The sequence below is a fragment of the Biomphalaria glabrata genome, chromosome 5 (assembly GCF_947242115.1).
Source record: "Biomphalaria glabrata chromosome 5, xgBioGlab47.1, whole genome shotgun sequence".
Lineage (NCBI taxonomy): Eukaryota > Metazoa > Mollusca > Gastropoda > Planorbidae > Biomphalaria > Biomphalaria glabrata.
The window spans coordinates 21,637,016-21,663,351 of record NC_074715.1 but is presented as its reverse complement, the minus strand read 5'-3'; the positions used below and the strand labels follow the sequence as shown (position 1 = coordinate 21,663,351).

General features: G+C 37.8%; 2 protein-coding genes across 3 annotated transcripts in view; one reads left to right on the top strand and one right to left on the bottom strand.

The window, feature by feature from the left end:
• Window positions 1–26,336, bottom strand: part of LOC106068926 (uncharacterized) — a 28,981-nt gene that overhangs the window by 1,827 nt on the left and 818 nt on the right. Inside the window, exons 1-4 of one of the 2 annotated variants that reach the window (XM_013228427.2) lie at window positions 8,825–9,012; window positions 2,944–3,108; window positions 1,282–1,329; window positions 237–318 (exon numbers count right to left, since the gene is read on the bottom strand). In XM_013228427.2, coding sequence (XP_013083881.1) covers window positions 237–318; window positions 1,282–1,329; window positions 2,944–3,108; window positions 8,825–8,903 — 374 coding nt within the window. In that variant the 5' untranslated portion in view covers window positions 8,904–9,012. Of the gene's footprint in view, window positions 1–236; window positions 319–1,281; window positions 1,330–2,943; window positions 3,109–8,824; window positions 9,013–26,336 lie in introns of those variants that run through there. The other variant, XM_013228428.2, reaches the window with a different exon arrangement.
• Window positions 9,958–16,550, top strand: LOC106068925 (uncharacterized). Its single transcript, XM_013228426.2, has 5 exons — window positions 9,958–10,118; window positions 10,696–10,952; window positions 11,764–11,871; window positions 12,600–12,732; window positions 16,201–16,550. Exons 2-5 carry the CDS (start codon window positions 10,743–10,745, stop codon window positions 16,374–16,376), a joined length of 627 nt encoding a protein of 208 aa, XP_013083880.1. The 5' UTR covers window positions 9,958–10,118; window positions 10,696–10,742; the 3' UTR covers window positions 16,377–16,550.

The window sequence follows — 26,336 nt, the reverse complement described above, 5'->3', positions numbered from 1 at the left end:
ACGACCGTCAACATCACACCTGCAATGTTAGACTTATCAGTCAATGCTGGACCTTCCTTTCCTATGCAGTGTTGCCCAATCATTCACACAAGGACCTACTTATCACATAGATCTACAAAGCTGGAGTAATCACTCAATGCTTGACCTGTCTGTCACATGTAGTGTTGTCCAATCATTCAAACCAGGACTTTCTTGTCGTATGCAGTGTTGGATCAATCAATGAAAAATGGACCTACCTGTCACATGCAGTGTTGGACCAATCAGGGTAGATAAACATGTTTGTTATAGTCTTGGGACAAGTAAAAGTTCTGCTGCAGTCTGGATACGAAACACGAGACATACATTTTATACACAGTTAGTCCTTGTTAGTAAGATTATGTTGAAATAATCCAATACGCATTTAGTTTTGTAATTTTTAAGTCATCAATTTCTATCTTAGAGATGAAACCACGATGATGGTGTTTTCATTATGAAATTTTCAACACACTCTTTGGATTTTTTTTTGCATGAATAAACTTGTAAATTATTAGCTTGATACCCGTGCTAAGCAACGATTTAACTAGTTGGCACGTATGTTTGTTTTTTCCCGTAACATTCTTAAGTCCTTCAATAAAACGGTCCGCATTACAACACCCCCCTCATCCCGGACACAATTCTCTAGCCCTCAAACTCTAGAAGTCCGCTTTGTTTTTGTCTCTTGCATCCTTTAAACGGACTGCCCGCAAACCTCTATTATGGCGTATGCACAAACATTTCTTAGACCCATCAGTTGTACAATATTTTCCTGCGCTTTAATGTCGCCCACATATAAGCCTACACAATAAAAAGTGTTAATAAGTGCTTAAGCGAAAAGAATTCTTGTTTTGTACAGTAGACATTAAAATGTCGGCCTTCAACGATATGTTGCTATAAATTGTGAATAAAAAATACTTTTTGGTAAATTTAACCGCTGCGGATTTGATCTTGAAAATGGCGTAGTTGTCCTAGACCTAGACTTATGTTAAGAATGAATATGTTAAATTTTAGTGTTTTATCGTCCAGGGCAAGTGGAGAATTAGTTATTATTTATGAATGCATGAATTTATGAGTGGTCAGGAGCATACATTTATATTGTTTATTATTATCTGGTGGTATGTTTTAAAAAATATGCTCACCAATAAAATATGGTTTATAGGTAAGTGAAAATACAATAAGTACAATAAATGAAGAAACTAATAAAATGTTGACCATTATAATATTGAAACAGAACAAATCTTCAATTATGTTCAACTATTATCTCACCATCTGTTGCTCTTTTCTTTCGTCCATTGAACGTTTTTTCTAGAAATCCTAAAACAGGCAAAATATAAAATTATATATATAATAAAAAGGAGCTTATTTAAGGAGATGAACTCCAAATTTACAACTGTATCTCTCAATAATGTAGAAGTAATTTCCTTTTTCGATATCAAACAAAAACAAATTTCCAGTAATTTTATTCATCTTCTGTTAGGTACAATATATAATTGGTTAAAGTTTCTCTCTCGGATTAGTGTCGGAGAAATAACACGTACAATTATCTAAGGGAACAAAAACTCCAAACAGTTTGACATATCTCTGAATACTGAAAAGTTAATTTCCCTTGTTGGTGTCAAATCAAATAATTAATTATCAGTAATTAAATGACAAATCTCTTAATTTTTTTTATTGATTTATGACAATGAATACTTGTTTCAGCTTGATCCGACAATGGGTGCGGGAAAATTAACTTGTTCAAACTTTTTACCTAACAGATAGACAAGAGTTGAAGACAAGAGTTGAAGATGATATACATTTTGTAAACAGAAAAACGATTTTTAGTGTATAGAAACAAATATTATGAGAATACAATAAGAAACTTTTCTTGTAAAGAATGCCGCAAGGGGAGTTCAGAATTGTTCCTAGTTCTTTGACATAGAAATCACACATATATTAGACATCTACATGAACGACACACTTATACTAGACATCTAGATGTACGACACTTATACTAGACATCTAGATGAACGACACACTAATACTAGACATCTAGATGTACGATGAACAACACACTAATACTAGACATCTAGATGTACGATGAACAACACACTAATACTAGACATCTAGATGAACGAAACACTAATACTAGACATCTAGATGAACGACACACTAATACTAGACATCTAGATGTACGATGAACAACACACTAATACTAGACATCTAGATGTACGATGAACAACACACTAATACTAGACATCTAGATGAACGAAACACTAATACTAGACATCTAGATGTACGATGAACAACACACTAATACTAGACATCTAGATGTACGATGAACAACACACTAATACTAGACATCTAGATGTACGATGAACAACACACTAATACTAGACATCTAGATGAACGAAACACTAATACTAGACATCTAGATGAACGACACACTAATACTAGACATCTAGATGTACGATGAACAACACACTAATACTAGACATCTAGATGTACAATGAACAACACACTAATACTAGACATCTAGATGTACGATGAACAACACACTAATACTAGACATCTAGATGTACGATGAACAACACACTAATACTAGACATCTAGATGAACGAAACACTAATACTAGACATCTAGATGAACGACACACTAATACTAGACATCTAGATGTACGATGAACAACACACTAATACTAGACATCTAGATGTACGATGAACAACACACTAATACTAGACATCTAGATGTACGATGAACAACACACTAATACTAGACATCTAGATGTACGATGAACAACACACTAATACTAGACATCTAGATGTACGATGAACAACACACTAATACTAGACATCTAGATGTACGACACATACGTTTGTGTAAGATGTGTGTTTACATACTAATTGTATCTGTGTTCCTTTACTTAGAAGGTGTATAATAATACTTTACCATTTTCTGGGCAAGTATGTGAGTAAGGTACACATCTTAGATTTGTTGTGTTAAACACAGTCCCCACACACATTGCTTTCGCCCATTTGCCATGTTCACACAATTCATATGTCCGGGAACAATTAATCGTATCGAAGGGTCTCAGGTCGCCATGGAAACACTCATCTGCAGAATGTTGCAAACGTTATTTTAAAATTAGTTTGTTGCTATAATGAATTTGATTTGTTTAATTAAAAGCATTTGCAGTTCGGAAAATCTTAATCCATTTGAGGAGAAAGGTTACTTGAGGAATAAAAAAAATGTTTTATATATTGAAAATAATGTCAAATTAACATTTCATATAAAATAATATAAAAGTAACATTTCAGATAGAGAAATAATGTAAAAGTAACATTCCATATAGAAAATAAGAAAAAGGAAATTTCAAATAGAAAATAATATAAAAGTAACATTTCAAATAGAAATTAATGTAGCCTAGTTGCAAAATTCAAAGAACTATTTAAAACATTTACATATGTAGCAAGAACTAGGGCGGACTGAGTGTCTAATTCAGTCCTGACATTAGCGTACGATCCAGTCCTCAAATTGCGTGCCATGTGATAAAGATAAGCATCCCTTCGTACAAGTCCTCATCATTTGTCAAGTTTGATGAGGCAGAGACCTGAGCTCATGCATATATAGATTTACATACCTTGCTGCATTGGAAGTCTGATAAGAAATCTCAATGGGCACTGGTCTAACATTCATTATTACGTTCTATAGTACTTTACGAGCTAAGAGGTCGTATGTTTTTAGTTAATTACTTAGTAGATTCTGTGTATAAAGGGCTGAAGCTCACCATAAGAACGTTATACGGAGAAAGGAAATCCAATTATTAATTAAATGTGTTGGGCAAGTATTACACTGTAAAGTCTGTGAAAGATCTTTTATAAATGGTAATGCGAGGCCAGTCTATGGGCCTCTTTCGTAAGAGAAGATTAGAATATCTTTGTCTGTCTTACTTTAATTTCATGCCTCAGTTGAGGCTGCCCGCCAATCTGTCCCTGGAGAAGAGCAATGGGACGTTTTGCTAAATCCTTGTGCTGGCGAGATGTAAAACAACAAATCCAAATTCTGTATTTTTTCTACAAGTTGAGAGTGACTAAACATTTGGACTAGTTCATTGTTAATACAAGTTGAGAGTGACTAAACATTTGGACTAGTTCATTGTTAATACAAGTTGAGAGTGACTAAACATTTGGACTAGTTCATTGTTAATACAAGTTGAGAGTGACTAAACATTTGGACTAGTTCATTGTTAATACAAGTTGAGAGTGACTAAACATTTGGACTAGTTCATTGTTAATACAAGTTGAGAGTGACTAAACATTTGGACTAGTTCATTGTTAATACAAGTTGAGAGTGACTAAACATTTGGACTAGTTCATTGTTAATACAAGTTGAGAGTGACTAAACATTTGGACTAGTTCATTGTTAATACAAGTTGAGAGTGACTAAACATTTGGACTAGTTCATTGTTAATACAAGTTGAGAGTGACTAAACATTTGGACTAGTTCATTGTTAATACAAGTTGAGAGTGACTAAACATTTGGACTAGTTCATTGTTAATACAAGTTGAGAGTGACTAAACATTTGGACTAGTTCATTGTTAATACAAGTTGAGAGTGACTAAACATTTGGACTAGTTCATTGTTAATACAAGTTGAGAGTGACTAAACATTTGGACTAGTTCATTGTTAATACAAGTTGAGAGTGACTAAACATTTGGACTAGTTCATTGTTAATAAAAGGTTTTACTTTCATAAGAACGGATCTTTATTTTCGAATACTTCCTTTGTCCAATAATTTCTAAAATCTAATTTAAAGCTAAGTAAGTATTTCTTAAAATTTTGACGTGGCGCCCCCATAAACGAGAAGAATTTCGTTCGCCTCCCCCTCTCCCCGCCCCTAACTAAGCTAGCGAGGGACCTTAAGGAGCGCTGTAGGCTCTCACGTTGGATTTAATAATGCCATTAAAAAAACGACATAATTATATCACATTTTCCTAGTTATATTTTGCATGAAGTCGAAGAGAATCATGTTAGTGGTTGACGGTTTGAGATGCCTCCGTCCACAAGTTTTGAGCTAATATTGGAGAAGCCATTTGCGAAAACAGTATCGGTATGTATTTTAAAACGTTCTTATAAGAAGATGAAATTTCGTTTAAAATATTTTAATCCATTAAACATTGGTAATAATTTAATTTTGCTTGGTTAATAATCAGATATGAATGGATACCAAAATAAAAATACAGTATTGAAAAAGAAATCGACCTGCTCCGCCCCCACAGACCCTTGTGTCAGAACGTCGCGTCTCCCATGAGTGGATCCCACAGCTTGAGAAACACAGTACTAAGCCGTGAAGGTAATGGGAGATAACTTAGGGTCTCGGTAAAGACTATGATATTTAATGGTCGGTCCTGGTCGCCAGCCATGCAACGTGCTACGTGTAGTCGTGCTACGCCAGTCATGTAACGTGCTACGTGTAGTCGTGCTACGCCAGCCATGTAACGTGCTACGTGTAGTCGTGCTACGCCAGCCATGTAACGTGCTACGTGTAGTCGTGCTACGCCAGCCATGTAACGTGCTACGTGTAGTCGTGCTACGCCAGCCATGTAACGTGCTACGTGTAGTCGTGCTACGCCAGCCATGTAACGTGCTACGTGTAGTCGTGCTACGCCAGCCATGTAACTTGCTACGTCAGTCATAAAGAATGCTAGTTAGCCATGTAGTGTGCTACGTCATTAAGACAAATCATTTGTTTGTGTGTGTATCTTCTTTCATTTCTATATAGAGTCATAGTTGGTTGCACAGTATGAATATTCATCAAGGCTGTAACAAATTGGTTCATAACTCACTTTGATTATATTTATTCTTTTGATGCTCTGAATTCTCTTGACATCGAAATACACATGATATTGTTCATATTGTCATTGTATCAAATACTATTGTCACACCAAAGCCAATTCAAAATTGTATCAAACGAATGTTCATTTTTTAACGTTTTTTTAAGCAAAAAAAAGGTATTAACTTTGAAAGCTGCGTATCATTGAAATGGGATGCCAAAACTTGGTATGTTTGATTATTTCCCCTGTTAATAAAATTTGAAGTCAAATCTTCTACAATCTACTTTGACAATTTAATGTTAGGCTGTCTGATCATTTCCCAATAGAAAATGTCGGGCGAACAAGGCCGTGTTCTTACCAGACTCTGTTTGCTTCTTTGGGGTAATACTGAGTCCAATGAGGCAGCGATTAACGAAGGCATCTACGTCAGGTTTCGCTCATACGGCAATGTGTTCAATATCCTACGTCTACTGTCCCATACAAAAACAAAGGAAATAACGATAGCAGAGCTTCTCTATGCCGATGGTTGCGTCCTACTAGCTCACAATGAACATGATCTCCAGCAAGCGGTCAACGAATTGGCATATCTAAAAACCTAAGGAAAGCAGAAGTCATGTTCCAGAAGTCACCCTATATAACCTATTCAGTTCCTAACGATCACCGTAAATGGACAGCTACTTCACATATCTAGGAAGTATATGGACAGCTACTTCACATATCTAGGAAGTATATGGACAGCTACTTCACATATCTAGGAAGTAAATGGACAGCTACTTCACATATCTAGGAAGTATATGGACAGCTACTTCACATATCTAGGAAGTATATGGACAGCTACTTCACATATCTAGGAAGTAAATGGACAGCTACTTCACATATCTAGGAAGTATATGGACAGCTACTTCACATATCTAGGAAGTATATGGACAGCTACTTCACATATCTAGGAAGTATATGGACAGCTACTTCACATATCTAGGAAGTATATGGACAGCTACTTCACATATCTAGGAAGTATATGGACAGCTACTTCACATATCTAGGAAGTATATGGACAGCTACTTCACATATCTAGGAAGTAAATGGACAGCTACTTCACATATCTAGGAAGTAAATGGACAGCTACTTCACATATCTAGGAAGTATATGGACAGCTACTTCACATATCTAGGAAGTATATGGACAGCTACTTCACATATCTAGGAAGTATATGGACAGCTACTTCACATATCTAGGAAGTAAATGGACAGCTACTTCACATATCTAGGAAGTATATGGACAGCTACTTCACATATCTAGGAAGTATATGGACAGCTACTTCACATATCTAGGAAGTATATGGACAGCTACTTCACATATCTAGGAAGTATATGGACAGCTACTTCACATATCTAGGAAGTAAATGGACAGCTACTTCACATATCTAGGAGGTAAATGGACAGCTACTTCACATATCTAATAAGTATATGGACAGCTACTTCACATATCTAGGAAGTAAATGGACAGCCCCTTAACGTAATTTATAGTTTCTGAATAAGTTTTTATTTAATCTACCTCACCCCCCCCTCAAAATGTATAGAACACAGTCCTACATCGTTAGATTTTACTCAAGAACTCCTTACAATAAACTTGCGGTAGAAGTTGCGTAGCTAGGTATTTGGGGGCTCGGTGGCTTGGCCTCTTTAGGAGCCCCTGCATTTTGACATTCGACATCATGGCATGAGATTATGTACTTAATAAATACATAAGTCTGATTTGTAGAATACACGCACCAGGGTCACTAAAGACACTAACTTATGTAATAATGTGAAAAGCAAGATTATATGGCAGTGGTGTATTATTTAATATTTAATGTAGAAAAAAAATTCTGACGCTTATTTAGAGGCTCCCCCCCCCTCAAGTAAGGGCCCGGAGGGATTTTCGAATTTTAACCCCAACCCACATCCCCCTCCTCTAGCTACGCCACTGTACGGTAGATTTTATTTCTACCATGTCTTTTCTTCGCAAAAGTTCGTACACCGTACTGGGATTGTGAATTATTCCTCTTACTACAGCCATACCTCTTCTTCGTGTAATCAACCTACACAGACGATGTACACTTAAGCACAAAAGTAACATATATACATATGTAGATATAGCAAGCGTGTTTTATGTCTGTCTGTATGTTTCCGTTTATAGAATTCAAACAGTTTGAGTGTTTTAACTTTTTCTAATCTTTACGAAGCGTGGCATCATTAGGCATAGAATCTTTGAAGAAGCCTTAGGATATATAACCTATGATACAGTGACATCCAATTAAGGTGTACGAGTGTTGAGGGTGTTAAGACGTGTTGTGGAAACGTTTTCTACTATGTGCCATTGTAGCTGGCACAACTTTACCCGTGGTTTAATAGGCCTAGAAAGAAAGGGGAGATAACTTGCTGGCACTCTACATGATAGAGACAGAACAACGAGAATAGCAGCAAAACAAAACAAGGAAGATAATACTTGTATTAAATACTTGTTTTAAATCTGGGTTGATTCATTATTCTAAAATATTGCACTTTGACTGTTACGCTCGGACATAAGTTTGTGGAGATTGACGGCAGGATTTTTGGGAGGATCGTTACCTCGATACCCTTTTTTGATCTCTGAGACAACTAAGTCAATCTAAGAGCAAGACATATTTTTTAAAGGGATCGCCCAAGGATGCGAAGAATATATCATTTTCTTTCTTTACATAAATATTTTATAGGATTTTAAAAATCTAGGTCTAGATCTATCTACATATTTTTAGTTTTTGGAGGTTTCCGCTAATGGTGGGGGCTTCTGTACTGCCTCACAGTACGTTTGCCCTGCTGTAAATCAGTCCATCTTTCAGCATGTAAACATTCATATTTCCCTTTATCCGATATAATTCTAGATTTGGCTTTGTTATTTTACCTCAACTTTCACCACCATATAGAAAGAGACTTAAAGAGAGAATGATATTTAAAAAAAAACGTTCGAATTCTTACCTTGGCCTTGAACTCTACAAGAAATACTGATAATAGTGATTGCTATTAAGAAAGGGTTAATAAAATAAATAAAACCCATTTTTTAATTAGCCACTGATGCGCTGTGAGCAAGTATCCAAGATATTTTGTTAATGTAAAGAGCGCTAGATCTTTTTGTGTCTTGAAGAAACAGCGGTCTTGATACCGATCTATTACAGGAAATTAAAAAAAAAACTGTGTAAAAGAATATGATTGGTTAAATGACATGGAGATATAAATAGATTAGTGAGTAAATATTGTCGATTCAGTAGCCTCCCTTTGAAGCCTTCTTCAAACCTTTTCAGTGGATTTTTTTCCCCTACACTTTAGTTTTCAAATAGGCTTCCGACTTTCTGTTAGTAATTTTCTGGGTAGGAAGTGTAGCCTATCGTTGGGTTTTATTAGCACAAGATGACAGGGTGTATTGACACAATCCTTTACCACACCTGTGTTGACCTGTTCTCAAACCCCAGCTACAGGTGACACTTAAGGATATGTGTCATCCCTATGTATTGTTGAGATATAAAATGTTCAAATCACTAAGCAATAGTTCAGTGCATAAGGAAGATAGGATACTTGCATTATTTGCAGTTGTATTAATGTGTTAGTTCCACTCATCCTTAATGTTCGGAATCATTACCATAAAGTGAATTCATTTTTTCAAACCTGTCATATTCTTAAAGAAATAAAAAGAATACTTTTATATTTAATAACATTTTCTTTCTTTACATATTTATACATATATTTTATAGGATTTTTAAAAATCTAGGCCTAGATCTATCTATCTATCTATATATATATATATATATATATTTAGATTTTGTAGGTCTCTGTTGATGGTGGGGGCTTCTGGGCTGCCTCGCAGTAGGTCCTGCTGTAAATCAATCCATGTTTCATCATTCAAACATGCATATTTCCTTTCATACGTTGTAAACCTAGATCTGGCTATATTTTCTCTTACCTTTCACCACAACATATTCACTACTATTTATCAAACAATTAACTGACTCACAGTGGCCGCCTAAGAGCTTGTATATAATTCCTTTAGTCATTGTGTTAGTTCTAGATTTTCACACGAAACAATGTCCTATTAATAATTGTGAGAACTGTGCGCGCTAACGCAATCCGGAAATGGATAGAGTAAAATAAATACCTCAAGATTCCAGTAAACAACTGGAAAAATAATTACAACCATCAGTTACTTCATTTTAATACTAAATTAATGTTTTATAATCAAGGAATTTATTCATTATATCGGGATATTAAATATATTACAGTAAGTAGAAATAGATCTAAAACAAAGAGACGTGTTTGCCTGAGAATTTCAAACTTAGGTCTCGATCTAGACTAAAGTCTAGAATCAGTTTTCTAGACAATAGCTTTAATAGATACGAGACCTAGTATTCTAATAATTATAAAGCCTTGCCTCTAGATGTAAATTCAGATTCTAGAACTTTGTTCGACTAGATAGGCCTAGATAAGTTTGTTATCTAGAATCTAGATCTAAATTGTCTAGACAAACTATCAATTGAATAGACTTTTCCATATGCCTGCTCAGCTCACCACTACATACAAAATTTGTCTAGAAGCTCTTATTAAAAGTGATGTCCGCAATACAAGTTGTTAAGTTCCTCTATACCTACTTAATGGTTTGCTGAGTTCTCAAGGAAATTTTGTCTGTTGACACGTAATATCACAGGATTTTTTTTTCAACAAAACACTAGTCATTGTGAATTATTTATAGATTTAGATGATATGATCAAATTAATGATAAAGATATATCTTTTTGATTCCCCCCCCCCAAAAAAAAAAAGACTTACTATTTAATAACATCAATGGCTTACACTATCCAGCCTGTACTGCCCAACCTCTGTGACCCAGTAAGCCTGCCCCGAAAAAAATGCCACGCAGACCGACTGAAACTTCCGTACCAGAACATCTTATAGTGACCCACTCTGGAAATGACAAGTCTGCTCCAGTGGTCAAGAAACCTATGGTCAACTGGAACTGCGCCTACCCCCCTGTACTGTTTCGTGAGGTGCCATGCTCATATGCAAAGAAAGATAACCCTTATTATGTCAGCGAGGGTTCGTTTTGGGATAACTGGCAGGTAAGTTATTTGAGCACACGCTTATTCTATGACTCAGTGAAGTTATAAGCCAATAAGTACTTGGACTCTGATACACGTATAATGCACCGCAACTCCTAAGAAGTAGCGACATAAATGCTAGTTTCGATAGTTATTTACAAACACATACACACGCACGCACGCACACAAATGTACATTTGAAAATAGAAGCAGACTGTTTCTCAATTGCAGAAGAACACATGACTTCATCTATGCTATATTACCATTTTAATAATAGTTGTGCATTAATTCTATTATAAATCATCGTTGTACATGGTCATTGACTCTGACATACGACTCTGGCACAAGAGCGAATAAAAGACGTTGCTAAATTGGGAACATTAATATCCATATGGAACATGTCGTAAACTGAATGCTGACAAAAAGAACAATAAACAAATTAGTTATATACAAGAATGCGATAGTTTTACGACATTACGTCATATCAAAACGTACTGTAACGATGCTGAGATCTCATATGACTTAAAGAGAGAAGTTACACAAATATCTGGAGATCATTGGACTGAAGAAATAATGCGCTAAATTATTCATGGTGGACGATCTGTTAAGCGTTTAGACGTCTAGTGTAGTGTTTCAACTTCTAATCCTAGTGAGATATGCTGGTCTATATTTGTGTGTCTCTCATTTGCTCTTTGTTTAAACATAGACTTATTAATTTGTATCATGAAACAAGCTCACACTTTAACACTTTGTTTTGACAATGTTCAATATGAATAATTTTTTTGGTTGTTATAACACATTCTCTGATGTGATGGGGACTAATTACTCATAGGTTGTAACCTGGGCGCAACACAGCCATCTTCCAGAATCAGCCAGGGTACTGAGACAGTGTAGATTCAATGGGCAACAACTTCTGAAGTCAGACGCCGTCAAACTTCAAGTAAATATTGCATTGTTTATGGAGAAATAATTTTAAAAAAAAAAATAACATAACAGATGATTACAACAGGAACACAATTGATGCCACGACAGTTAACAGTCTTTTAGCAACAGCTATTAAATTTCTCACTACAACTCCTACTAAAGTTCTTACTGCAACAGCTACTAAAGTTCTCACTGAAACAGCTACTAAAGTTTATATAATAACTCCTACTTAAGCTCCTATTGCAACGGCTACTAAAGTTTATATTATAACTCCTACTTAAGTTCTTACTGCAATAGCTACTAAAGTTTATATAATAACTCCTACTTTAAGTTCTTACTGCAACAGCTACTGAAGTTCTTACTGCAACAGCTATTTAAGTTCTTACTGCAACACCTACTGAAGTTCTGATTGCTATAGCTACTAAAGTTCTTCTGTGTTTAAAAACTAAGTACTAATATCGATTGTTCTAACATTTAAACAGTTTTTGAAAACTAAGTATTCATATTGTTTATTCATACATTTAAACAGTTTTTAAAAGCTAGATTTAATAGACATCGAATGTTGTTCGGCATTTTAATAGTTTTTTTTAACGAAATTCTAGTGTCTGAACGGAACATAATGCTTGATTAAAACGGACACACAAGGACCGCATACGAGTTGAACACAAACTCCCATTATTATTTCGCGCTTGTATGAAGATTTTGAGTTATTGATGAGATACAGAGACTTTTATTCTTGTTTAGAATTTCGGTGTGGTGAATGGAACAGAAGCTATTAGAGCCCAAGAACAAATCAGACAGCTGACTCACAGTCTAGACACAGCACAAACTGAGAACAACAGAAGAGCAGTTTATAACTACACCTCAATTCTATCAGGTCATTTATTTTTTTCAAGTTTCTGAAGTTTCCTAGAAATTCAGATCATCACGTCCTTACCCAAACTTCCAGGCATGTTAGTGGGCAGAGTATGGTATTGGGCAGAGTATGGTAGTGGGCAGGGGATGTTAGTGGGCAGGGTATGGTAGTGGGCAGGGGATGTTAGTGGGCCGAGTATGGTAGTGGGCAGGGGATGTTAGTGGGCAGGGTATGGTAGTGGGCAGAGTATGGTAGTGGGCAGGGGATGTTAGTGGGCATGGTATGGTAGGGGGCAGAGTATGGTAGTGGGCAGGGGATGTTAGTGGGCAGGGTATGGTAGTGGGCAGGGTATGGTAGTGGGCAGGGGATGTTAGTGGGCAGAGTATGGTAGTGGGCAGGGGATGTTAGGGGGCAGGGGATGTTAGTGGGCATGGTATGGTAGGGGGCAGAGTATGTTAGTGGGCAGGGGATGGTAGTGGGCAGAGTATGGTAGTGGGCAGGGGATGTTAGTGGGCAGGGTATGGTAGGGGGCAGAGTATGGTAGTGGGCAGGGGATGGTTGTGGGCAGGGTTCAAACTCGTGACCGTCATAAAGAGTCTGAAGCGCCTACCACGTGATCCATGTGTGCTTTATATTTGTTGCGTATCTGTCATTAGTCCAAAGTGAAGACATGCCTTGACTGATGTGGGTGGAGACTTAATCGAAAGATTCAAAGATAGATAGAGAAAGATAGAGAAAAGGAAGAAAGAGACAAAGAGAGAGAGAGGGAAGGAATTGAAAGAAAGGAGGACAAAAGAGGCGACAATGAAAAGTTTCTTCCCAAAACATCTATATTCTAAATCTAGGATTATTATCAGTTCCCAGAACCGAAGTAATTGTCTCTCTCTCCAACGGTAAACATTCATTGCCTGCTGCTCTGGACTCGTGGCACTAGCGGATCCAGAACTTTGGAGTGGGGGGGGCGATTTTTTTTTCAAACCCTAACCCTAACGCCCAGTAAACCCTAACCCTATACATAAACGTGCGTACAGCACATATATATATATAAGAATAAATAAGCAGTATTTCTCAGTATTTTCATGCATTCTTCACTGCAGAAACGCATTCTCCTGACATCTACAGCTCTTTATCCATCAGTGGAGTTCGGGGCGAAGCCCCGACGCCAAAAAGCGTTTTCTTGCATTTTTCACTGCAGAAACGCCTGCTCCTGACATCTACAGCTCACTATTCATCAGTGAGTTTGGGGGCGTAGCGCCGACGCATAAAGCGTTTTCATGCATTCTTCACTGAAGAAACGCATTCTCCTGACATCTACAGCTTATTATTAATCAGTGGAGTTCGGGGCGAAGCCCCGACGCCAAAAAGCGTTTTCTTGCATTTTTCACTGCAGAAACGCCTGCTCCTGACAACTACAGCTCGCTATTCATCAGTGATTTTCGGGGCGTAGCCCCGACGCATAAAGCGTTTTCATGCATTCTTCACAGAAGAAACGCATTCTCCTGACATCTACAGCTCATTATGAATCAGTGGAGTTCGGGGCGAAGCCCCGACGCCAAAAAGCGTTTTCTTGCATTTTTCACTGCAGAAACGCCTGCTCCTGACATCTACAGCTCACTATTCATCAGTGATTTTCGGGGCGAAGCCCCGACGCTAAAAGCGTTTTCTTGCATTCTTCGCTGAAGAAACACATTCTCCTTACCTAAAGCTCATTATTCATCCTATTAAAAAAAGGACCTTTTGAATAATATTGTACTTGAAAAATATTATAATTTGAATGTATACGCCCTTAATACATTGCAAATAAAACCGATTTGTTCCTTGAAAAGATCAGATACCCCACATATTTAGATTAAGGCTTTGAGGATCGCCGCCGAAAAAAAATGCAATAAATAATATTCAATAAAATTCAAGCATAAATTGTGAGTTATAGTCCCAAATTTAACTAGAAAAATATTAGATTGAGTAGAGGTTGGAAAAAAGGCTACTCATCTCAATCGTGACTCTTATACTGAAAATTTTTGTTTGAATTCTAACTTTTCCAAAGCAAAGTCTTTTTTAAAATAATTATGATAAATTCATGTGAAATTACATAAACTCTGTCTGGAAATGGGAGGGGCGGTAGAATGAAAACGATTTATCCTCGCTCCTTTTTATAATTTCTGCTAATGATTGCATTTGGCATTAAAGAATAAATTATATTAGTGGCTGATTTTTTTTTTACATTTTGTAATTTCTTAACTATAATACAAAAAGAAAAATTATTGCTTTGTCCGATAAGGGAAAGGAGATGGCATGTATCGCCCCTGCCAACTTTTTCCTTTTATATTTACTAATCATAAAATTTGAGATTAGAGTGTGGTGCGACATAATATACAAATGGTATCACATATCAATTATATAGAAATTCAACTATTTTTGTTCACAAACTATGATTCCTTCATAAAAATATGACCGCCCCCCCCACTCAGAGGGCTAGAGCGGGGAGGGCAGTACATGCTATCGCCCCCCCCCCCTTTACCCCACCGAATCGGCCAAGATACCTGAAGGAGAGCGACATAATATCAAATTTATATATCAATGCAACTAATCTTCTCCATAAAAGTAGGACCGCCCCCCCACTCAAAGGGTTTAGGTGGGAAGGGTAGTAGAGGTTTCGCACCCCCCCACACACACACACCAATCGGACAACAGGGGAACGACATAATATAAAGATCGGTTAAAATATCAATAACAAGTTTTAATCATATAGATATTTAATTGATTCTTTTGGCAAGCTGTGATTTCTACAAATAAATTGGACCGCCCCCCCAACTCAAAAGTTTATGGTTGGGGGGGGGGCGGATTGATGCTATCGCCCCCTCCCGACCCCATCTAATCGGCCAACATACTAGAGGGGGGGCGAAATAATCTAAAAATAGTTTGAAATATAAATAATTAGTATATATTATTAACATAAGTAATAAATTCGTATACAAATTGTGTGACTTCTATACTAAAATTCGTCCGCCCCCCCCCCCTTCGGGGGGAGGGGGGGGTCGGCCGAGTGGGGGGGGCGATCGCCCCTACCGCCCCCCCCCTGGATCCGCCAGTGACTCGTGGTGATCTGAGCAAAGACAAAATGTGTTGTGCTTTGCCCTGTCAATATCATTGTGAAGTTGGGTACGCTGAAGGACCATCTTGTGCTCATGACACAAATATTTCTTATTCGTTATTAGTAAAGTAACAGCCAAAGAGTTGTGGCCGTGACAGCCGTCAGGTTCTCTTCAGTCAAATTTAGGATCAAACCTACACTGTTTTAAAAGTTTTCTCTTCAGTCAAATTTAGGATCAAACCTACATTGTTTATTTTTGATCGCGCAGATCTATTATTGTTAGTCTAGATCTATCTAAATTTAATTACATGACTGATCCAAACTAATTGATACAACTTCGCTGAATACAATCTTTTTTTTTTTTAAAGTATATTTTATGTTTTTCTTTTTTTTTTTAGGCGAAAGCTTGTGTCCTTGCTACAGCGTATTGTCCACATTGTCAACTGACACATGGGTAGACAACACATTTAGAATATCACAGCTTCCATTGACTGACTTTAATGAAATAACTTCAGACCACCCAACACCTGTACCCAAACAGGTTTATGATTTTAGATTGTTTCCCATATTTTAAATCAATTCACTGTGGGAGTTGGTCTTCCTCGGAGATTTCAGCAAGCTGCTTGTAAAACCTTTTATGTTTAGACCATCGTGAAATCGAGTCTATTGTTTGTAAACAGAACATCAAAAACATACGTTTTGTTTCAAATATGTTAATAAAAACAAAGGAAGTTGTAGAGTATAATTTTTTTAAAAAAGTTGAACAGTTTTAAAACAAAAACAAAAAAAAAACTGGAGCAAGATTCTTTAAACATTTAAGATCTTGTACAGAAAACTTTTTTGTTAGAATGTCTAATTGAAACCTAAAACGATCTTGAACTAAGTAAAATGAAAACATCTTTTCAAGACATGAGAACATCTCGTCAAGTGACATGAGGAAATCTTTGGGAAAACAAAACAGAATTAGGCTTAGTGGTAAATAGAAAAAACAACAACATGAAGTGGTTAGGTAATTCTATATCTTGAAGAGATTAAAATAAAGTAACTGAACAAATAAAAAATAAAGTAACTGAACAAAAAAAAAGATAAAGTAACTGAACAAAGAAAAATAAAGTAACTGAAAAAAATCATTTTAGTTTGGTTTTAATTTTGTTAAGAATTTTTTTCTTTTTTAAAGTGTACTAGTTTGATCAATACTTTATGTTTATATTTTGTTTGGTTCTTTTAAACCAATAGAAAATACTGTTAAGATATCAACTTAATAATATCTTTTTTTTATGTTTCAGATGTTATTTAAAAATAACAGATTATTAAATTCTAGCCCCAACCTCCTTCAGGACGGCGGGCAGGGTTCAAACCCGGGACCATTGAGACAACAGCCGGGAGTGAAAACCACTTACTAGGCTGGGATCTGTTTAGTTTTTCTAGTGTGTTAACCTTTCTTGTCGCTTGACTAAAGCTCCCATTTAATGAACATAATACCATTTGTTTGGTTTGGACAATGTGCAACAAATTAGGTCGAAGAACAAAGATCATTAAGATTTTTTAAGGTTATCATTGGAAACAATGAATTTAGATCAATGTCAAGTTATGTTGTTATTCTGTACATCTAGTCAAGTGAAATACACAGTTTTATTAGGTACAGCACTACATTACTGTAAGGCGTTCTGCATAGACCCAGGCACATGACAGAGCATCATGGCGTCGCGCTGTGAAAACTGGCGCACAGGTTGCTGAGGAAAAGAGAACAACGCTGGCAGAAGAAAAACGCCAGAGAAGCAAAGCAAGGCAAACGACACTAGCTCCAGCTGGATAAACCTGCCCAGTGTGCGGCCGAACATTCCGGGCTCACATAGGTCTCACCAGCCACATGAGGAGGCATAAAACCCCAGTGCAAACCCCTCAGCCCCCTGGATGACAAAAGTGGTCATCATCGAACCACGATGGACGAACTATATATAAGTACTTGCGAATTTTATTCGGTGAAGATACAGTACTACATTACTGTAAGTACTTGCGAATTTTATTCGGTGAAGATAGAGTACTACATTACTGCAAGTATTGAACAATTTTATTTGTTGAAGCTATCGAACTACGTTAATGCACCACACTAATATGGATGGATGGAGACATGTCCTACTTGAAAATGTGGGTTTGAATCTTGCCAAATTCACTTTTTTAGCGGCCTCCGAAAGGGGAAAAAACGCTAATAGTTTTGTGTGGAATGTCTGTCCGTCCGTCCCTTTTAGATCTCGTAAACTAGATAAAGATAGTGAAAATCCGACATCATAATATTTTAGACCATTCAAAGTTCTGATGCAATGGCTACTTTTTTCTGAAACCGAAAAAATCTAATTTTTAAAATCACTTATGGAAGCAGCTTTTTTTCATAAAAATACACCACTTTTATAACTATTCACTATTCATAGTAACAAACGCGGGAGGCTCCTTAGTAGGGGAAAGAATGAAGAGCCATATTTTTAACACATTTATGCAAATGGTTTTAAATTTTTTGTGTCAAAAATTATTATTTTTTTTACAGATGTATTGTTAAGTTAAGTAAGTTCTGTTAAACCAACTACTACATTTACACAAAAATATGTTTATTTTTTTTAAGAGAAAAAATCTATTTAGTATGTATATAAGTTGGACATAATTTATGTAGTGGAGTGGATATCTTTTTAGAAAAAACACCGGCCACCCCGATATCCACGTGACCCTTCACCCTAGATGGCACCTTGTGTCCGCGCATGACAAGGCAGACCAACGTGGGCACTGTCCATTCGACCGGCATCTCGTATCGCTGTAATGTCCGTATGTTACTGGACCTAAGTTGTCTCCACTCCCTTTTGTGCTTGGTTCTACACCATGTGTTCACGTATGGCTGCAGGTAATCACATTTTACTTATTCATATTGTAGATTGTAATTTTAATTAGTAGTTTATATAGAATATCACTACCGCGGTTTTTGTTCATGTTGGACTATTCTTATTTTTAGAAGCCAGCATGTAGATAATAATAATAATAATAATAATAATAATTTTATTTATAAAGCGCTGTTAACAAACAAAATGTAGGCTCAAGGCGCTGTAACAACATTACAAACATAAACACAACTGCCGAAATAACAGTTAATCTAAAAAAGTTTTAAACAAGTAGGTCTTAATGTTCTTCTTAAAAGTGGTATAGCATGTTGTCTGTCTGAGATCAATGGGGAGTGAGTTCCAAACCTTTGGTCCGTGAACTGAAAAAGCACGCAGACCGTAGCTTTTGAGGGAGAAACGTGGCACTACTAAAAGCGTTGAGTCCATTGAGCGCAGGGTTCTCTGGGGGACATATGGAGTAATCAGTTCGCTAAGGTACAAGGGCATCTCATTGTTATATATACACTGATGACAAAGTGTGGCGACCTTGTAATCGATTCTCGCTTTCACGGGAAGCCAATGGAGCGTGCGCAAGAGCGTAGTAGCAGAATCTTGTCTAGTTTTTTTAAGGACTATTCGAGCGGCGTTGTTCTGTATACGTTGCAGCTTGGCTATTTTGTCATCAGGTATACCTGCTAGCACGGCGTTGCAGTAGTCAAGGCGGGAGAGTATGAATGCCACAGCTAGCGTTTTTGTTGACTCCGTTGTTAAATATGGTCGGATCTGGCCTAATCTGCGCAGCTGCAGATAAAGACCTTTGCAGAGCTGATTTATGTGTGGGTCGAAAGATAGTGTTGAGTCGAAGAAAACTCCAAGATTCCGCACTACATGGACAAAAGGAACATGGCAGTTCGTGATAAAGAGAGAATCTGTGCTTTCAACTTTTGAGACATTGTTCCTAGTGCCAATCTTAATTATTTCTGTCTTGTCTTCGTTCATCTTGAGTTTATTTTCAACCATCCAATCGCTCACCCTTGCAACGGTACCACTGATATTCTCTGCCAGATGGGACACCTCTGAGGGTACTGATGAATCGTATAACTGTGAGTCATCGGCAAAGAAATGGTATAAGATGCCGGTTGGCCGTATGACACCGCTGAGTGGATATGTGTACATAGTGAACAGTACTGGGCCTAGAACTGATCCTTGGGGTACTCCGTACTTCAAAAGTAAGCTTGTTGATTCCGTCCCGCTAACAACGACACTTTGGGTGCGTTCCGTCAGGTAGGATCCAAGCCACTTTAGGACGACTCCTGCTAAACCAAAAGTTGCAGAGAATCTGGCCATCATAATTTCATGGTCTAGCGTATCAAAGGCTGCGGACAAGTCCAGCATAGAAAGAATTGATATGTGGCCTTTGTCGGAATTGTGAAGTAAGTCGTTTAGTACCCTGACCACTGCTGTCTCTGTGCTACGGCACTTCCTATATGCAGATTGAAATTCTTCCAAGAGACAGTACTGTTCAAGATGAGAAAGAATTTGCACTAACACGATGCGCTCCAGAAGCTTTGACAGGAAGGGAAGATTTGAAACCGGGCGATAGTTTTTTAGACATTCCGGGTCAAGACTGGATTTCTTTAATAAGGGCCTGACAAGTGCATGCTTAAATTGCTGTGGTACAATGCCTGAAGTCAGTGAAGAGTTCACAATGTTGGTAATTGTAGGTACAAGCTCATCTAAACATTCAAGGAGCAAGGAGGTTGGAATGGGATCAAGGTCACATGACTTATTTGGCATCTTCAAAATAGTACTTTTGACATAATCTTCAGATACACGCTGAAACTCGCAAAAAGGAGTATTTTGAAAAATTGGAGAGTGGTCAAGCTGTGATGAGAGGGATGGCATGTCATTTCTAATCTGCTCAATCTTCCCAATGAAGAATCTATTGAAGGAATCAGGAAGTTCAGATAATGGGATAGATGACGGCAAACGTTCGTTATTTGCTCCCCCTAACATTTCAGCGGTGATCCTGAATAGCTCCTTTGAAGAATCAGAATTTTCGATTTTTTGTCGAATATGACTAGCTTTTGCGTCTCTAATCATACGGTTAACCTTGTTTTTTTCTCGTATGTATATTTGTCGATGTATCGTCAGACCTGTCTTTTGAAATGTACGTTCGGCACGTCGGCGAATAAGTTTGGCAGTCTTTATGTCTTCCGTCAACCAGGGTGCAGATGGCCTAACTGAGACTGTACGAGTGACAAGAGGTGCATGGCTGTCCAGCAACTTTTTCAAGCAAGAATTGTAATTGCTGAGAACGTCTGTGTTGCTCTGTTGCAACAGCAAAGAGGTCACGTCCATTTTGAAGGAGGCAATATCTATGGCTTTAAGTTTACGGGAAGTCACGTTTTTCTTTGGCCTTTTTGCTTTTGATAGGCGCATTTCAAAGTTTACGAGAAAATGATCTGACAAGCCGCGGTCTGAGACATTGAGTTTGGCTACAAGCTCACTTGCATTTGTAACAATCCAGTCAAGAGTATGGCCTTTGACGTGTGTCGGAACATTTATCAGTTGGTCTAAGTTGCGATCCTTTAGCGCATTTTTCAGCGACATCGCGTATGTCTCATTTTCACTGTCAAAATGCAAGTTCACATCGCCTATGACAAATAGATCTTTTGTTGATATGTGACTGTCAAGGAGGTCTTGAAATTCTTCGATGAAAACTTTTGTTGTCAGTTTATTTCTCTTGCTTGGTGGTGGGCGGTACAGGAAAATAAAAGTCAGTGTTCTACTGTGGTGGGAAAGGCGAAACTCGCACATCTCAAAGGTCGTGTACGTTGAGCTTTCAGGTCTTATTGTTACATACTTGGCTAGACTATCTCTGTACAGTATTGCTAAGCCCCCTCCGCTGCCTGTTTTTCGAGGTAGACTCTTTAAAATAAAGCTGGGGGCGTTAGCTCAATGGTTCTTGGCTCATCACCAACTTCTTTAAACCATGTCTCACTAAGGAAAACGATGTCGTAGCTATCATCAGTGATGGTGTCTGCAAGCTCAAGGGTTTTGTTACTGCATGACTGGGCGTTGAGGTGCATTATTTTAAGCAGACTGGAGGATATAGTCACCAGAGGCGTAGCACATTTTGAAGACACCGGAGGAGTAATATCCCGAATTATAGGTTTTTGATGGGGACATCTGACCTCTGTTGTGTGAGGAGCAATAGGGGTGGGGTGGTTAATAAAACAGTTTAGTAGGGAACTGCTGAACTCTGTCGTAGAAGAAATGACAGGGGTAGGGGTGGGGTTAACAACACAGTTAAGAGTCCTGGAAACTGTGTGACATGTATCTGTTGAGTTGAATTGCGGTAGGTTATACCATAGGCGAATAAGACGCCCAGCCCTAGACCCACGAACTGTCGGCAGTTTACGCCCGATGCCAAGTCGACGAATATTTCGGAAAACCTCGCTGTCTAGTCGTGATTTGAGTAACACACATGTGCGTCCTATGCGACGTAATAGATTAGCGTCCATGACTCCAGTACGGTGATTTGACACACTAGGACTGATGACACACAGGTTTGCGCTCCGACTGCTATGTAGTGGCCACGGTACACGGTTTTACCAAGCACATCAATCCCTCGGGCTATGAGTATCACTCTGTTACTGTTTATATAGATGCTTGTTAAACTAAAGGATAGTAAATGAATACAAAAACTAATTAAATTTAATTAACGTGACTTAAATCTATCAAACTAAATACACCAATCTATAGACGAAATCAACACCAATCTAATGGCATAAGAAAGATCACTTAGCTCTAGAAAATAGCAACACAAAAATCCTCCAAAACGAGAGACGAAAAAACACGACTGCTGCCTGCTGGCGCAACAGAATAGATGAATTCATTTATTGAAATGCGTACCTGTAGTATTCTAAATAGAATGTGAACTGTTGATCTTGTAAATGTATTTTTACAACAAGTGTTTACATACTAGCTTTTAAGAAACATTGTATTTGTGAGTGTATAGATTTGTTCTATTTAATTGTTGTAGTTTTTTGTAAGGAAAGTAAAGCGCGAAACTCTTCAAACAGTGTATGTTAGTTTTATGTAGAACGACTAGTTGATTTATTTTTAGAGAACTATGTTGTCATTTATTTTTATTATGTTTCGGGTGTTCCATATCTCTCTTGTGTTTGTATAAGAGAGGTTGGTTTACACTATAGGATTTTCTTTTCGTTTTTTGTTAAGATTTAGTATTTAGACTTTGATGTTGTGTGTACAACTTGGTCTAACCATTTAGGCTTATTAATTATGTTTAGTTTATGTTTATTTGTAATTATGTTTTATGTTTGCCTTTGGCAGGTCTTTAGTATATAATAAACAGTTTCGAATCGTCCTACGAGTTGCCTTCATCATTTAGTTGTCTTCTGTGCCAAACCCACCACAGAAACTTGGTAGCACGAGTGGGGTCAGGAAGAGAGACAACACTGTTCGACCAGAAGTCGTCTCAGAATCTGCTTCCTGACAACCGAAACTAAGAAAGTGACAACCAGACGTAGATGTCAACAAGTAACAGTTAGTTTTTTCTCGTTTCTGTACTTTCAAATATTTTCTATTTTTTGTTTTCTTCTTTTTGTTTCAGGGTAGTTAGATTTAGTTTAGTTTATTTTAATATAATTTGCTTATATTTTCTTAATTGTGATTTTACTTAGCTTGAACATTGTTTCTGTTGAGATAGATTTAGTTATTAGGTTACTATTATTGTTAGAGTTTCTAAAGACCTGCAGCCAGATGGAGGGAAATATGGTGAAACCTAGTTCAGCGAAGGGGAGAGACGTGGGTCCCATGTGCAGTGGAGGAGAGCCGGAGGGAATGGAACGTGTCACTAAGGGGATGTTGACTCGACTACAAGCTGAACTTGAGGCATTGAAACTGGCCTGTCAGCGCCCTCATTACATCATAGAACCTGCTAGAAAAATTAGACATTTCAGTGGGGATGGCAGAAATGATGAAGTTTCAATTGAAGATTTCGTCAGAGAAATAAGAGATCTATGGGAACTTCGGCCTTACCTCTCGCCTCAAGAGAAGACAGCAACCATCATTGCGAATATAAGTGGTCCAGCAAGAGTAGAGGTAGATCTTCAGCCACCTCATATCAGAAGTGATCCAGAAGCTCTTCTTGATGCACTTACATCTGCTTTTGAAGTAATCATACCGGTGCGAGAAGCAGAGATTGCATTTCTGATGTCGCAGCAGAGAAGAAGTGAGTCGCTGCTTGAATTTTCTCACCGACTATTTAAGGAGTTTACAACGGCCATCAGACAAGAACAAAGAGAAGGCTTAGATTGCTTCAAGGAGGAAAGATTGAGGGACCAATATGCCTATGGAATCAGTGATCCTGACCTACGTAGAGAGCTGTTTAAGTTCATGACGCAACATCCCCAGACAAGCTTTCAAACGCTACGAAACTATGCGTTCAAGTTGGAGAACCAGAACAAAGATGCAGTTCGAGCCCAAGAACATTGGCCTGAAGTTCTCTTAGCACAGTTCGCCAAACTAGAGAAGCAACTTGAAGAGATAAAGGGGTCCGGGTATAACAGTCGGCTAAGTTCAAGGAACCCACTCTCTAGTCAACAGCATAGTCAACACAGACCAACACAAAGACACATGGAACATAGCCATCAAAACAGAAGTCGACCAACAGCACCACCGGGTCTTGTGTGGACGAGGACCAAGAGAGGATTCTTCCCATACACTGATGATGGATAACCAGTCTGCACCAACTGCTGGGAGGCTGGACACGTAGGGCGTCAATGTCAGCCATCACCACAACTCAATCTGTGAGCAATAGTGAACCCATTGTTTCACAGCCAACCCACCAAGTAGAACAACGAACCAATGAGCCACAAGCTGATGCAATGTACAATACAGATGCAAGTCACTCAATTCAAACATCGAGAAATAGAAACTTTAACACTGGGCAGCCAAACAAGAACAGGCATAACAGAGTCCGGAGGCCAGATAGACAAAGAAGAAACTACAGGCATTTTAACCAGCCACAAAGACGATTTCACTCACTGCTCCCTATCACACTTTCTACAGCTTCCCAGTCATTATGTTTAGAGAAAGACAGACCACTCTGTATGACCGATGGAACCAGCACGTTACAAACTGGAAAGATGCTTGTCGTTCCAGAAGACACTGACAAGAAACAGTTGTTTCAGTTTTCAGAAACCTACTAGGCTGAACGCCCCGGGACGGGTCGTTTCAAGCTAGGGGCTCTGTAGTGGAGTGGATATCTTTTTAGAAAAACACCGGCCACCCCGATATCCACGTGACCCTTCACCCTAGATGGCACCTTGTGTCCGCGCATGACAAGGCAGACCAACGTGGGCACTGTCCATTCGACCGGCATCTCGTATCGCTGTAATGTCCGTATGTTACTGGACCTAAGTTGTCTCCACTCCCTTTTGTGCTTGGTTCTACACCATGTGTTCACGTATGGCTGCAGGTAATCACATTTTACTTATTCATATTGTAGATTGTAATTTTAATTAGTAGTTTATATAGAATATCACTACCGCGGTTTTTGTTCATGTTGGACTATTCTTATTTTTAGAAGCCAGCATGTAGATGAATTCATTTATTGAAATGCGTACCTGTAGTATTCTAAATAGAATGTAAACTGTTGATCTTGTAAATGTATTTTTACAACAAGTGTTTACATACTAGCTTTTAAGAAACATTGTATTTGTGAGTGTATAGATTTGTTCTATTTAATTGTTGTAGTTTTTTGTAAGGAAAGTAAAGCGCGAAACTCTTCAAACAATGTATGTTAGTTTTATGTAGAACGACTAGTTGATTTATTTTTAGAGAACTATGTTGTCATTTATTTTTATTATGTTTCGGGTGTTCCATATCTCTCTTGTGTTTGTATAAGAGAGGTTGGTTTACACTATAGGATTTTCTTTTCGTTTTTTGTTAAGATTTAGTATTTAGACTTTGATGTTGTGTGTACAACTTGGTCTAACCATTTAGGCTTATTAATTATGTTTAGTTTATGTTTAGTTTATGTTTATTTGTAATTATGTTTTATGTTTGCCTTTGGCAGGTCTTTAGTATATAATAAACAGTTTCGAATCGTCCTACGAGTTGCCTTCATCATTTAGTTGTCTTCTGTGCCAAACCCACCACATTTAAAACAACAATAATTAAGTAGTTATGTTAATAGAACACTGAACTAAAGGAATGTATATATTTTTTTTTTTTTTTTTTTACGGAAATGTTGTTTTTTTTTTGAGGAATAAAAGATAGTCCCTTTACAAAACAATTAGAGCAAGATAGGATAACCAATGAGGAAGTGCTTGAAGAGCAGGATGCCAGGACATCCGCTCTGTTATCATCAGCAGACGCCTTGGCTGGCTTGGCCACGCCACGTTCGTAGAATGCCAGTAGGTCGACTTCCACAGGACATACTGTATGGCGATCTAATAGAAGGCAGGAGAGCCGCTGGTCGCCCACTTTTACAGTATATGGATGTATGCAAACACGACATGAAGCTCTTCTAAATCGACACTGGCAACTGGGAAAAAGTGGCACTGGATAGATCCACATGGAGAGAGAGCATAAAGGAAGGGTCTCGGATCGCAGATGCCATACTTACAGAAGCAGAA

Excerpts from the sequence above, each read along its gene's own strand:
- LOC106068925 (XM_013228426.2), top strand. The coding sequence starts at position 10,743 with ATGCCACGCAGACCGACTGAAACTTCCGTACCAGAACATCTTATAGTG. Across the intron at positions 10,953-11,763 it reads CGTTTTGGGATAACTGGCAG|GTTGTAACCTGGGCGCAACA; the intron begins GTAAGTTATTTG and ends AATTACTCATAG. Across the intron at positions 12,733-16,200 it reads CTACACCTCAATTCTATCAG|GCGAAAGCTTGTGTCCTTGC; the intron begins GTCATTTATTTT and ends TTTTTTTTTTAG.